At 50.1% G+C, this 12,565-nt stretch overlaps 1 protein-coding gene across 4 annotated transcripts; it reads right to left on the reverse strand.

Annotated features, from left to right (window-relative positions):
* Positions 1-1,249: 1,249 nt before the first annotated feature.
* On the reverse strand, positions 1,250-12,161 carry ATXN1L (ataxin 1 like). 4 transcript variants are annotated; one of them, XM_072817596.1, is made up of 4 exons: positions 12,031-12,161; positions 10,061-10,128; positions 9,157-9,244; positions 1,250-8,916 (listed from the first exon to the last, which is right to left on the reverse strand). In XM_072817596.1, exon 4 carries the CDS (start codon positions 8,797-8,799, stop codon positions 6,736-6,738), a length of 2,064 nt encoding a protein of 687 aa, XP_072673697.1. In that variant the 5' UTR covers positions 8,800-8,916; positions 9,157-9,244; positions 10,061-10,128; positions 12,031-12,161; the 3' UTR covers positions 1,250-6,735. The 4 variants fall into 4 exon arrangements, with proteins under 4 accessions (XP_072673697.1, XP_072673707.1, XP_072673682.1 ...); XM_072817606.1 differs by having other exon boundaries at positions 1,250-8,919; XM_072817581.1 differs by lacking the exon at positions 9,157-9,244.
* Between the last annotated feature and the right edge of the window lie 404 nt (positions 12,162-12,565).

Consider the following 12,565-nt stretch of genomic DNA (forward strand, 5'->3'; position numbering starts at 1 on the left):
GACAGTGGTCAAAGCCAGAGCAAAATGACCAGTTTGTATGTCTGCCAAACCAAGGAGGAGACAAGAGCTGAGGTCATTTCTAAAAAGTGTCTGTGATGGTACAGAACAAGTACAGAACTTTCCTTAGCCTGCACCAAAGGTTGTGTACAGTTTAGATAATTATAGATCTTGAGGTCCAGAAGGAAGTGCCCTAGTTAAGTTGTAGCCAGAAAAATAACTATGCCAGGAATGTAGACCTCTTCCAATATCATAACAAGGAAACTTGGACTCCTCTCTGACCTCCATCGGTTTAAGGCTATTTGGTAGTGTTAACTGACCCCCTTCCCACCACCAAGCTAGGGTTAATTCCTACCAGGCAGGCTGAAATATTTCTCTTATGGGAACACAAAAATTTTAATAAGCTTATTCCAAAGTACTGGACATTTGAAAGAGAGTACTTAAAATTAAGTCAAATGCCTGTCTCACAGAGCTCCATACTGAAGTCCTACTTGGGATGTTTCAAAATGGTTGAGCACTACCTATGTGTCAAAGATTTTTCTGGGCATGTTACATAGATTATCTCATTTAATTTTCACAACAAACTAGGAGTTAATACACTCAGAACCCCAATGCCTGGATTTAAAATGCTGTACTGCCATTGAAAAACTAACTTTGGGCAAGTTACTTAACCTGTCTTGGTTTCCCCAAACAAACACAAAATGGATCTAATAGTATCAGCAACAAATGACTATTATATACAAAGTATATAATTAACATATTGATAATTATTAATATATGTAACTTAGGATAGTTTGTGGCACCTGGTAAGTGCTCAATAAATGTATCTGAGTCACAGTCCTGTATCTGAGTGTTTTGCCTCTTCCTCCTGGCAGGCTTTCTAGTTTAGAAGCAGTAGCTATGATTGCAGCTGATGTATTTCAGCAATTTCTGGCAGCATTCCTGAGGGGAAAAAAAAGAACTGGAGAAAAGGCCAGCAGTGAGGACCTCTACAGGTCCTTGTGATTGATTGTGCTAATATCTAAGCCTATAGGTAGACTTCTGGGTCACTGAAATACACACCAACAGAACGTGCACATGCTCACTTCGGCAGCACATATACACACCAACAGAACGTGCAAATCTGCCCAGAGCCCACCACATAAAGATGGGCACTATTTGCCATTACAAGCTCTCCCATGAAGGGTTTCTATCCCCCACCCAACAGCCACCACCTAAGGCTGGGATAAGAAGAAGGCGCAAACACCAAAAGGAAAAGCTAGTAGTTTATATAGATAGATATATAGATATATAGATATTGATATATATTGTGTTTACATAGTCCACAAGTTAAATGCAGGTATCCATAAGAAGAGCATTAACAATAAAAATACAATCTGTGTGTAGCCAAGTACAGAGACTTAAAATGGTAAAACAGCAAAAAGGATCTCACAAAAGTACAAATATACAGTACAAATTGATTTATTTAAAACAGTTACAAAAAAGCACAACAAAATAGAGATTATCCTTAGAATTATTAATGCTTTGTTAAAGATCAGGTAGGATTAGAGGGTAAGAAATGGTACTGGGTGGGGGGAGCACCTGACTAGTTCTAAGGCTTTAGATACAATGCAGTTGATTACATATTAATTCAGCCATTACATACTGGGGGTAGTAGTTGGGGGATCAGTAATTTATCTACAGGGAACTCCTACACAAATCAGATCCATCCAGACCTCCCCAGTGCCGTCCTTCTTTACTCCTCAGGACCCTAAAGCCACCTGATGACAACATTCCCGTTTCCTTTCTCCACCCCATTCCCTATCCATATATTCTTCCCTCCCCTAAGGTGCTGTGCAAGCTGAGAGCAATCTGCTCTCTGCAGCTGGAACATATACTGTTTTGGCTACAGGGATCCTGTGTGTGACTAGGAAGGATGTAGGGGGACAGCCTTATTTTAATACTTCAAGTTTGCCACGAGTACAGTCAGTCTCTTCCCAGCACAATCTATATTCTCTTGAGTGTGAGTGTCAAGCAAATAGGGGTGAACCCTGCCTTCAGCAATACCACCAATGCACTAACCACTCACAGCTCACAACTATGTGCAAACTCCCTGTCCAGGGAGTGGGTGTAAAACCACTGTGTCACCAGCTTGCTCACTCTCTGAAGAACCTCGGTCCCCGTGACAGTCATAAAGACAGAAATAAATGCTTGTAAGTTTGACAATAGGTAAAGGCACATGGGCTGCTGCCATACACTGCAGACAGGAACCCAATTTGAGGCCATCTTCACTGCTGGGCATTTGCAGTAGAATGGCTTTGGGATCACACAGACTTTAAGTTTGCAATCTACCGGGGGAGGATCTAGGCTTAACAGGAGAACTAATAAAGAAACCTTAGTGTGAAAAGTGCATTTATTACTACTGTTCCTGCTGGGGAGGCTCAGCAGGGCAAACCGCACCACCTCTCCTCCTTCCACCCCAGGCACTGTGCATAGTCTGCAGGTAAGGAGAGAGTGCAGTCGACTCTAGCATCTCCAGGGCCAGTGTCATCCTAGGCCCAGATCAGGTTTCTGGCCCAAAGATGAACCCTAGAGTTGAAAGAGCAACTGATAGCTGCAAAGACCCAGATGCTTATTTTATTATTGCATAATGTGGGAGGCCTTCCCTAGCCCAGGGAAGCTGGACGGCGAAGGCTTCCCAGCAGAGGGCTAATAGGTTCCTGGTCAACATCCAATCTTGCACAGTCCAGCTCTTCAACTGTAGTGTACACTTTTTCCCATCTGGAAAGTACTGTAGCTTCAGTGTGGTTTAGTAAACTTAGCCCTAAGAGGCCAGGAAGTCTCCCTAAAACTTGGCCTCTACCCAACTGACTTTGCTCTTCAGACTGTAACCTTATCTCCATGGCCAATTCAGTTAATCAGGTATCTTTACTCCAAAAGACCCAGGCCATTTCCCAGTCAGCCCATGTCCACCCTTCATCTCCAGTGTGATCATTCAATTCTCCAATATGTCTGCATGTTCTAGGTTTAAATCATCCCACCACCCTGTTTATCTCCTACGATGTCCACCGAAAAAAAACCCTAAACCCCACTGAGGGGCTCTTTCGGTCACACTCCGAACCCTCTTCACCCCAGAATCCACAGAACTGGAGCCAGATGAACCTCCCTAGGATGCTGACAAAGGCCCTAACCTGGTTCCCCATCATTTATTTTTAAAAACAGGATACAAGATACCACAAAGGAAAGCAGTTAATACATAGAAAATGCCCACTAATAAGACCTGCTTGCTTCTCCCTCAAGACAGATATTGGGAGCCAAAGGCTCCTGACAAGCACTGAAGCCACATCCCTTTGGATTCGCCAGCCCACCAGCAGCATTTCATACTATCCCTATTCAATAGACTTTGCTATAAAGTAACACTTGCACAGGTAAGAATGCACAGGATGCCTGGATTTCCTCTATATGCTCAGACATGGAAGGACAGGGAGCTCTAAAGGGTAGCAGGCAGCAGGACAGTGAGCAGACAGCAGCAGTGGCAAAGCAGCACAGAGCAAAGCCCTTGGTGTTATGACCAACTGGGACCAAGACTGTGGAAGGGTCAGCCAGATCTGCTAGGGCCCCTCCCCCTGGGCACAAGTATTCAGCTCTGAATTCCCTTCCCCCATGCCACTACAAACCATGCACGCGCGCACACACACACACACACACACACCCATGTACACTAATCTTGATAGGAACGATGATCCAAGACTTGGATGTATTACTCATCCTTCACTTGGTCACTCTACTCCCAAACTGGTATAGCCATTCCTGTTTAGTGCCAGAGTTAGGAGTCCTCCTTTCTATTCCTGAACTCTGGGAATTTCAAACCACCAAGGGAACGGCTCTGGCCTTCTTCAATTGCCCCTTTCTCAAAAAGCTGACAGCTTCCCACTATAATGCTATCTCAAAACCACTCTTCAGTTTCTTGTCAACTTAGGAAATTCCTTTAAGGAAGAACAGACCACCACAGGCTCCTTTTATTTCTCATGCCTCGATGAGAAGACTGAACCAGAGGGAAAAAGCAAGTGGAATGACACAGCTCTGACCAAGATTTAGAGCACAGAGCTTCTATTCCTGGGAGCCCATACTTTCCAAGACACCTCTGCAGCTTAGTAGAACCGAGTATTAATATATTCCATACACATACATGAGAAGAGCTGCTGATGTTCTTCACCGGCAAGAGACAAAAGAGGAACAGCAGCAGAAAGGTCAGGGCACAACTTGCCAATATGCACAAGATGTTCTCTTTCCAGGGTTAAGTGGACATTACCAGGCTGGGAAGTGGAGGGTCACTCAGTTTAAACTACTGTATCTGGTTGGACATAGGTTTGCTCCCACCAGGAGGAAGCTCAATTGGTGTCCTTGATGGACACTTCTTGAGTGTCTACTGTGTGCATGCCACTGTATTCAGTTGGTGAGCCTCCCAATGAGGAAGGAGGTTTCTGAGAAACCCGTGCAAACAATAATCCCTAGGAATGAGTCGATCACAGAATAGCCAGAGATGAGGCCTTCTCCCAGGGCTGTCATCTGAGAAGATTCCCCTAAGACTTAGCCCCACAGGCCCCCCTCTATAGGAGACAAGCCAGAGAAAGCAGCATTCAGAGTAAATGGGGGTCAGAGAAGGGAAAGGTGAGGATCCCAAAAGCATACAAGGTTGAGTGTTCACCAGAGTTGGCGTTTGGTTCTGAGGTGACCCAGAGACTGAAGTCCTCACAGTCAGGTCAACAGCTTCCTTTGTATGGGCCTCTAAAACCTGACTGCTCTCTAGGAATGAAACAGTGGCGTGTTGGGCTTGTAGCATACAAGCCAGTCTCAGTCACTTTGTTCCCCCAGGAGAACAACCTTTAGCACCTGAACACTAAGAATGACTCCATTCTCAGAACTCCCCCTCCCCCTAGGAGGTAGGTAAGATTATTTATCCCCATTTGGCAGCTGGGGAGGAAGTGAAAGAGCGAGAGGTCACAAGACTTGCCTGAAGTCCTCGACAGAGCAAAGATCAGACCTCAGAGGTTTGGGACTCCTGATGACGGGCAAGGCCTCAGCCAGTCCAAGTACATTTCTAAAGGAAATGCCAGGATCATACGCTGGGAGAAGCCTCATCAGAGAGCTGGGTGGACAATACCCTGAGTTGCTTCAAGAGTCTGAAGACCCCTGAAAAACAAACAAAAAACCCACCCACCCACCTGAAAGCTGGTGGGGGAGCCTAATTCTCAATACCCAGTGGAAACCCACAGTCCAAGCCAATGCTAAAAGTTGTGGAGAGCATGGACTTAACACACAAGGGGGCAAATGCAACTAAGATTGAGAATGCTCTTTGCAGAAGAACACTCCACCACAAAATACGATGTAGAAGATTTCAGGTACCGGAAACTTATCGAGACTATCCCAGAACCTTCAAGCTGGCTGTGGGAGGGGATGGCTTGGAGAAGCCTGAATGCTGATGGGAAGTGGAGTGAGATAGGAGGGGCTGTGTAAAAACACCAGGATGGGCACTGCCCAGCCAGGTCTATTTGCCCTGACCCAGGGCACAGTTCCCTTCTTGTTTCACTACCAAGCTGTTCAGCTGCAGAGAGGAGGGGACATGATTCTTTATGAGTTTTTAAAAACAGGGACTATAACTGAAGAGGAAATCAGAGAGACCCCTACACGCTAAAAACTAGAGGTCTTGGTCAGAGTGGACAAAAACAATTTTGCAGAAGGGGAAAGGAAAGGCAGTGCAGCTACAAAGTAGGCCCAGGTCAAGACACCATGCAGAGGACAGGGCAGCAGAAGGGTGGGGGCAGCGCAGGCACTTAGGCACAACATAGACAGAGGAGGAGAGTAGGGGACTGGGGACAAAGGTCCACTGGTTCTTTCAAAACTCACCATTATGAACTAGAAATTTGTTACGATTTCGAAGTAGGTCTGGCATGCTGGGTACAAGGACCTTTGCTAGGTCAGCTACCTTTCCAGAAGCCCTGCCTAGAGCCCAGTTACCTGGCCATCAGGTCTTTCTCCCAAAGTCCCCTGCCTGGGTCCCCGCCAAAGCAGGACTTCACTCTGAACCCTGGAGGGGCTTCTCTTTCTCCTGGTGCTAGAAGCCTTGTGGGAGGAACAGTGGGGAGATGGGAAAGGGCTGAAGCACAGATCAAGCAGAGTCCTGCAGATGAGTGCTTCTCCCTCACAAACCCACAGACGTCTGTAACAAAATCACCCTTTAAAGTGCACAGCTCTCAAAAGAAGAGTTCTGGGTGGGAACCCTCTTAATCCCGATCATGGGGCTTCCTGCCCTCCCACCACAAAAAAGAAAGGAAAAAAACTTCAGACAGTTGAACTGCTACTATAAGCTGTGGATCATCATTTTTGGCTCTTTCTTTGCTCCCTCCCTCTGCCACCTGCCCCCAAAGCCTGACTTTCCCCTTGCAGGAGCTAGGGATGGGGAGGAAAGAACAGGGAGGCCCTGATATTTGGAATGTTTCTTATCCTGTGTGCACCCCCATCCTCCCTTGGCTCAGGCCTGCTGCTCCCCACCACAGCACCCTCTGGGGCTGTCCTGAAAGGGTGCTGTGCGGTAACGAGCAACAGACCCTGCCTCGGGAGGCTGCCTTCACGCCTCCGCCTCCCCCCCAATCTCACTGCCAAGAGCGCCTTCCCTGCTCGGCATGTGCAAATCCTCTGCCTGCGCACGGTGAGGCCCAGCTCCGGGGTAAAGCCCCAGTCCTGGTCTGGGAGAGAGGTTCATTTTCCTGCATTGGAACGCCCTTCGATGGACAGCTTTACCTCCTGCGGAATGAAAGAGGGACGGAGCAGTGCAGCTCGCGCCTCCTCCCCTTGCATGCTGTATCTTTGGAAGCTTGGGGCTGGCCAGCAGGCCTGAGCACCAGGCTCCGGCTGCGAGGGCTCTACCATTTGGGAGCCCTCACCTGACGGCTGGCTCTTCCCCTCACTGTCACATTGCTCTCTGGGTCCCAACACTGTCCTCTCAGGCCTTTCTCGGGGGGGACCCAGCTGGCCTGGGGGAGCGCAGCTAGCCTGAGAAACTGAGTTACTGTTCAAGCTCTGTAAACTGATAGAGATGCAGACATCTCCCACCTGCAGCCGATGGCAGGGCAAAGAGAAGAGCTGTGCAGTCCGCCCAGGGCTGCAGGAGGACCAGCCCTGGCCATACACAAAGAAGGGGTGCTCGGGGGGCACCTCGATGCTCACTTTGCTCTGCTGCTCACCAACCACAAAATGCAGCATGACAAATCCAGGCCACTGGCTCTCCTGAATGTCCACGACCGTGCTAGAGTCAATCTTCAGCCCCCCGCTCACTTCGGCACTGCGCACAAAGTCCTGGGTCTGGAGATCCTCCACCCGCTTCAGCTCCCCTGTAGCCAGCTGGATGATGGCGCCTTTCATGAAATGGGAGGGCAAGTGGGAGGAGGTAATGGGGGGTGGCGTTGGCTCCTTATCTGGGAAGGTGGCTCTGGCCTGCATGTCCAAACTTGATGCCACCAGGATCTCCGAGCCCATGGGCAGCAGACCTGGGTCAGTTCCAGTGGGCACCAGGTTGCCATTGGCTACAACCATTGCTTTGGGTAAAGGTCTATGTTTCACCGGTTCCTGATGGGACTGAGGGTAGAACCCTCGGGCCTGATTTTTCTCGGCCATCTCTGCTGGGTTCCTAGCTGACCCTCGCCCCTCACACTGATGGTCAGGGGTATGATGCGACAGGTTGAGGGGGCTGGGCTCATCCTTCCTCTGAGCTGTCACCACACGATAGTCCTGAGAAGCTAAAGCGCCAACCACCCGCTGGACCTCGAGGTCGGTGTCTGGGGTCCCTCGGTGTGCTGGCACTGCCACCTCTACCCGTGCAGTCTGAGAACCTGAAAACAACTGTCCATCCACCACACATTCTACCACTGGCACCAGTCCCTGGCCTTCACTCTTGCTGTTGGGGGAGTCGAGGGCTTCACTTTCCCGTCTTACTAAATTTCGTTCTCGCTGTCTCTGTCCGTTGGCAGCGGCTGCTTCCAGAGCAGACTGGCCCTCCTGAGGGGTAAGAATTGGGCTGGCACCTGCTGGAGGGGTTTCATGCAAAGTGTACCCAGCAGGTAGCCTGGACATCTGATAATAAATGGGCATCCGGCCTGGAGCAAGGTCCAGTGGCTGAGTACTTGAGTGATGTGGCAACTGCCCAGGTGGGGAAGTGGCAGGAGCTTTGTTGAATGAGTGGGCTGGGGATGAAGCCTGGGGGGGAGGAGTGGCTCCTTCTGCCAGGAGCGAGGCATATGGCACAAAGTGTGGAAGGTGAGAGGTGGCGAGGTTGGCAGAAGGAGAAAGGAGGGGACTTGGTAGGAAATTGGGTGGTACAGCATAGGGAAGGCTGTAAGGAGACCCAATAAACTGCAGAGAGGTGGACGGGAGTTGAGCATAGTGGATTGGGGGATAGTGGATTCCTGGATGTTGAATCAGTGAAGACGCTACATTAAATGTGGGGGGCAAGGGGCTCATGTTCACCACAGATGGGAGGCCAGTTGGGGAGAAGGTAGCAGGTGGCACAGCCACCTTATACAGCATGCCATACTGGTCCACCGTCAGACCCGTGATGGCCTCAGCTCCATCACCCCCCAGGCTGACTCTGGCTCCTGCCTGGCTCTGCCCGGCCACCACAACCCCTCGGGACCATTCAGAGGCATCACTGGAGGGTGTGTGGTTAGTTGAGCAGCTGGTAGTTCTCCCCATATCCTCGCTGGTCACGGGGAGGTCTCGTTTCTTTGGTGGAAGGCATTCCTGACTCCTCTCATGAACAGGTTTCATATTGCTCTGTGGTGTTCCTGGAGCCTGGAAGGGGTCGGCTTGCTCCTTGGGGCATCAGAAGGGGCTTCTCTGTGGCTCCCCTGCACCCCTCTCTGCTGCTGGCTGGGGCGCCCACATCTGCTAGGGAACAAATCAGAAGCAAAGAAAAGTAACCTAGGGGCGAACCAAGGCAAAGGAAATAGCAGAAACTGTGCCCATGGAGGAAGATGGAACAAAGGGGATCAATGGGGAAAAAAGCATGAGAAAGGAGCAAACATGGATGCCACCCTCCCCTCATTCATCCAATCCAGGACATGAAAACAGTCAGGGAAACTGCATAGAGCTCCAAGAACAAACATTCATTGATGCGTCAACAACCTGTGGGCTCTGCAATCCCAGCAAGACCAACAGTTTCATGATTAGCTGTGCCTCTGATAGGGATCCTGACTCTTCCCAGCCTTCTCCCCTAAGAGAAAATTTGCCACATGGTTGTTGCTGCCAGTTCTTTTTCCTAAGCTTCTCCTTTTGTCACCAAAGACTACCGTGCTATCTTCTTTCCAACATATGACCTCATCCCCGCTTCCTTTCCCCAGCCCAATTCGGGTTATGATCTCACCTTTCCCATCCCCCCATCCCAGGCCTAGTTAAACTCTCATCCTCCTTTGCCTCATATCACTACTACCTCAAAGACCGGGATGCCAGTGAAAAATAGCATCTTCTCTGCCCCAGGAAATACTACATTTCCCCCACGAGGAAAGTGATTGCATTTCTGTGTTCTATAATGTAGTTGTTTCTCCTCCTCCCTAAAGAGCAACAAAACTCTCTGGCCACACACAAAGACTCCCCCCCCCCCCCCCCCAGTTTAGAAAGATTGCTTTTCTTCTCGTTGACTATCTTCAATGTACTTTCTTCATCCATTCTCTTTCTTTTTTCCTGTGTGTTTTCTTTTGCCAATGGCTCCTTTTCCACTGCCCTAGGTCTACTCTAGGCAACACTTCCTAAATTCTGGTTCTATTCCTTCAAACATGTCTAGGTCTCTATGATCCATAAGAAAGTTCTCTCTCCCCTTTCTCTTATTGTTACCTTTCATACATGCTTTTATCCACTGTCATAAAATATTCTTTCAGTCTGTACATTTCAATGCATATGAACTTTGTCACCTATTTCTTCCAAACAAGGCTCCAGATCTTTGGATCTGGATATTACACTCTGTTCTGTTTTTCCATTGTTGAATCCCAGATGTATTTTTCTGCAACAAGGTATCCAAATTTCCCTTTTTTACCTGAGCTTCCAGTGGTGCCTCTGAGCAGCTGTAGTAAGAAGCAGTGTCCTCCCCGCTGCCTTGGGAGCCTAGAAGACAGAAACAGGAATAAAGTAAGCAGGAGCCTAGCCTCTCCTTTTCCCCAGGGTCATCAAGAAAGGTAATTCTAAAGCTACAAAAACATTAAAGTCCATAAGTCCCTGCCTCATCCTCTGCTCCAGAGGTAACAGCACATTTATGCAGAGTGTCTAGACATTTGAATAGAGGAAATAGCTTTAAATATATAGAAAGACATCCCTGAAAAAAATGTTCAATGTATGTCAAATTTCATTGTTTTCCTTAACATCACATTCTTCACTCTCTCCCTGTACTTTATTCCCCAAAGGTTAAATTGACTTCCAATCCCAATTTCCAGGTAAATGCACAACTAAAAATGGAAGATTCAACATTATTCCCATGTGAACAATGGCAAGCTGGAAAAATCAACTCCATGGATTTCACTATTATTCAGGGCTGATGAAAACACAGATGTGGAGGTTATTTAAATGAGAAAAGTGGCACTAGAGGAAAAAGAACAATTATTTATGTTTCTGGGGCAGAAAAAGAGGTCAAGGGGGAGTCATTCAAGGGGAAGCCTTATTAACAGATTTTCAGAGTAAAAAAAAAAAAAAACAAAAACGAATCTTGTATGTGTATGTAAAAATTTCTGAGTGACAACTTCGTACCAAGTGCTGAATCAGGTGTGACAGAAAATGAAAACACTGCCTGGGTCCTAATGTAGCTTATTAACAATGAGGAAACAAAACTCACGCTAAACTATCAATATCTGAATCTACACATGCCGGTAACATCAAGGACCAGAGAAAAGCGTTAATCTCGGACGCCAGATAAAGCAGTATTGACCAGCACTGAGAAACTATCCACTGCCCTATCCAAGTCCTACAGAATGGCAAGCCTTTAACCAGACCGAAGCAACATTTATCTCTTAAGATTGGCAAGGTGTATGTACAAGAAAAGGTGATGAGATAGGAAAACGAGGGGAAGGAAAAATCCTCAGTTTTGTAAACAAATTACACAGTGGGCACGACTCTTGCATCCCTTCTTCGGTAGCAGCCCCGGTTAACTGAGAGGCAATTAGCTTTCTCCCTCATTCGCAACAGAAATTGGGGTCACATCTCCAATCTCTGAATTACATTTGCTTCCTGCCAACTAAAACCTTAAGCAAAACCTGCCTCTGGGTTCTCCAAACACGACCTAATAAAATAAATAAAAGATTCGCTCAAAAGGTCTGAGCGAATGACAACAAAGAGCCAAGCCTGTGCAACCAGGTTCCAACAACGCCAAACAATTTCGGAATCTGAAACCTCTTCCTCAGGGGTGGGGGGCTCAAAGAGCACTTGTGGGTGGGGAGAGACGTAGCCTGGGACCCCACCGAGCTAACGGGGCCGGGGGTCTGTTCCGGAGAGCTGCCAATGCTGCCAGTCAGAGCCCACAAGCAAGAGACGGAACCCGAAATTCGGTGAGGGCGAGAGGTGCGCCCGCCAGAGAGTGGAGCTCGGGAGAGACTACGTACGGGTGATGGCTTCCCGTGATCCTGCAATCCTTGCTTCGACAAGGGAAGGGCCCCAAACTGGGAATTTAACGCTTAGGGGTGCGGGGGGGCGCGATCCCTGAAGCCGAGGAGCAGCGGCAAGGCCCCGCAGGAGATGCTTCCTTGTTTGGGGGCCCCTTCTCGCCCCGAAGCCTCGGACACCCCGGCCCGCGGGGACACGGCCGCGGGGGCGCCGGGGCCTGGGGCCGCCTTCCGGGCCGGGCCGGAGAAAAGCGCGCGGGGCTCCAGGCGCGGCCTCCTTCGCTCTCCGGGTCCGCGGTTCTCGGGCCCCGGTCCGGCGGGGCCATGGCTCCAGGGGGCCACTTCCTCCTAAGCTCCGAGCCAGGCCCGCTCGGCCTCAGAGAGGCCGCCCGGCAGCCCCCACTCCCGCGACACTCACCGGCCCATCTCACGGCGCTCCTTGGGCTCCTCCCGCTCGTCCCGGAGCCGCCGCCACCGCGGCCGCCGCCATCCCCGGCCCCGGAGCCGCCCCACACCCAGCGCCCCCCTAGCCGGGCGCCCGGAGATGGCGTCACGTGCGTCCCGCCCCCGGCGCGGGCAGATAGCGTCACCGCCCAGGCCAAGAGCGACGCCCAGGAACACGCAGGAAGGCAGCGAGGCGGCCCCTAGCCCCTTGCCCCTCGGCCCCAGCGCCCCCTCTGGTGGGAAAACGAACTCCTCCCAGGGGGGGAAACAGGGTCACGTGAGAAGGCGGGCCTCGCCCTCTCGCCCTGACCCCACCGTGACCCCCGCAGTCTCTCCACTCCAGTAAATTCTGGGGGTTCCCAAACAGGGCCCCGGGGCGTGGCCGACGGCGACCCCCCCTTCCTGGGCTTCCGAGGCCTGACGGGTGAAGCCTGCTGTTGGGAACCTCGGGGAGCCCCCCCGGCGACCCCTGTCCAGGGGAGTAAGAAGATGCCCCTGGAGACCCAGGG

Source organism: Canis lupus, chromosome 3, assembly GCF_048164855.1.
Source record: "Canis lupus baileyi chromosome 3, mCanLup2.hap1, whole genome shotgun sequence".
In the NCBI taxonomy this organism is placed as follows: domain Eukaryota; kingdom Metazoa; phylum Chordata; class Mammalia; order Carnivora; family Canidae; genus Canis; species Canis lupus.

Bases quoted from the DNA above. Each gene is read 5' to 3' on its own strand.
- ATXN1L (XM_072817581.1), bottom strand. From the start codon at position 8,799: ATGAAACCTGTTCATGAGAGGAGTCAGGAATGCCTTCCACCAAAGAAA.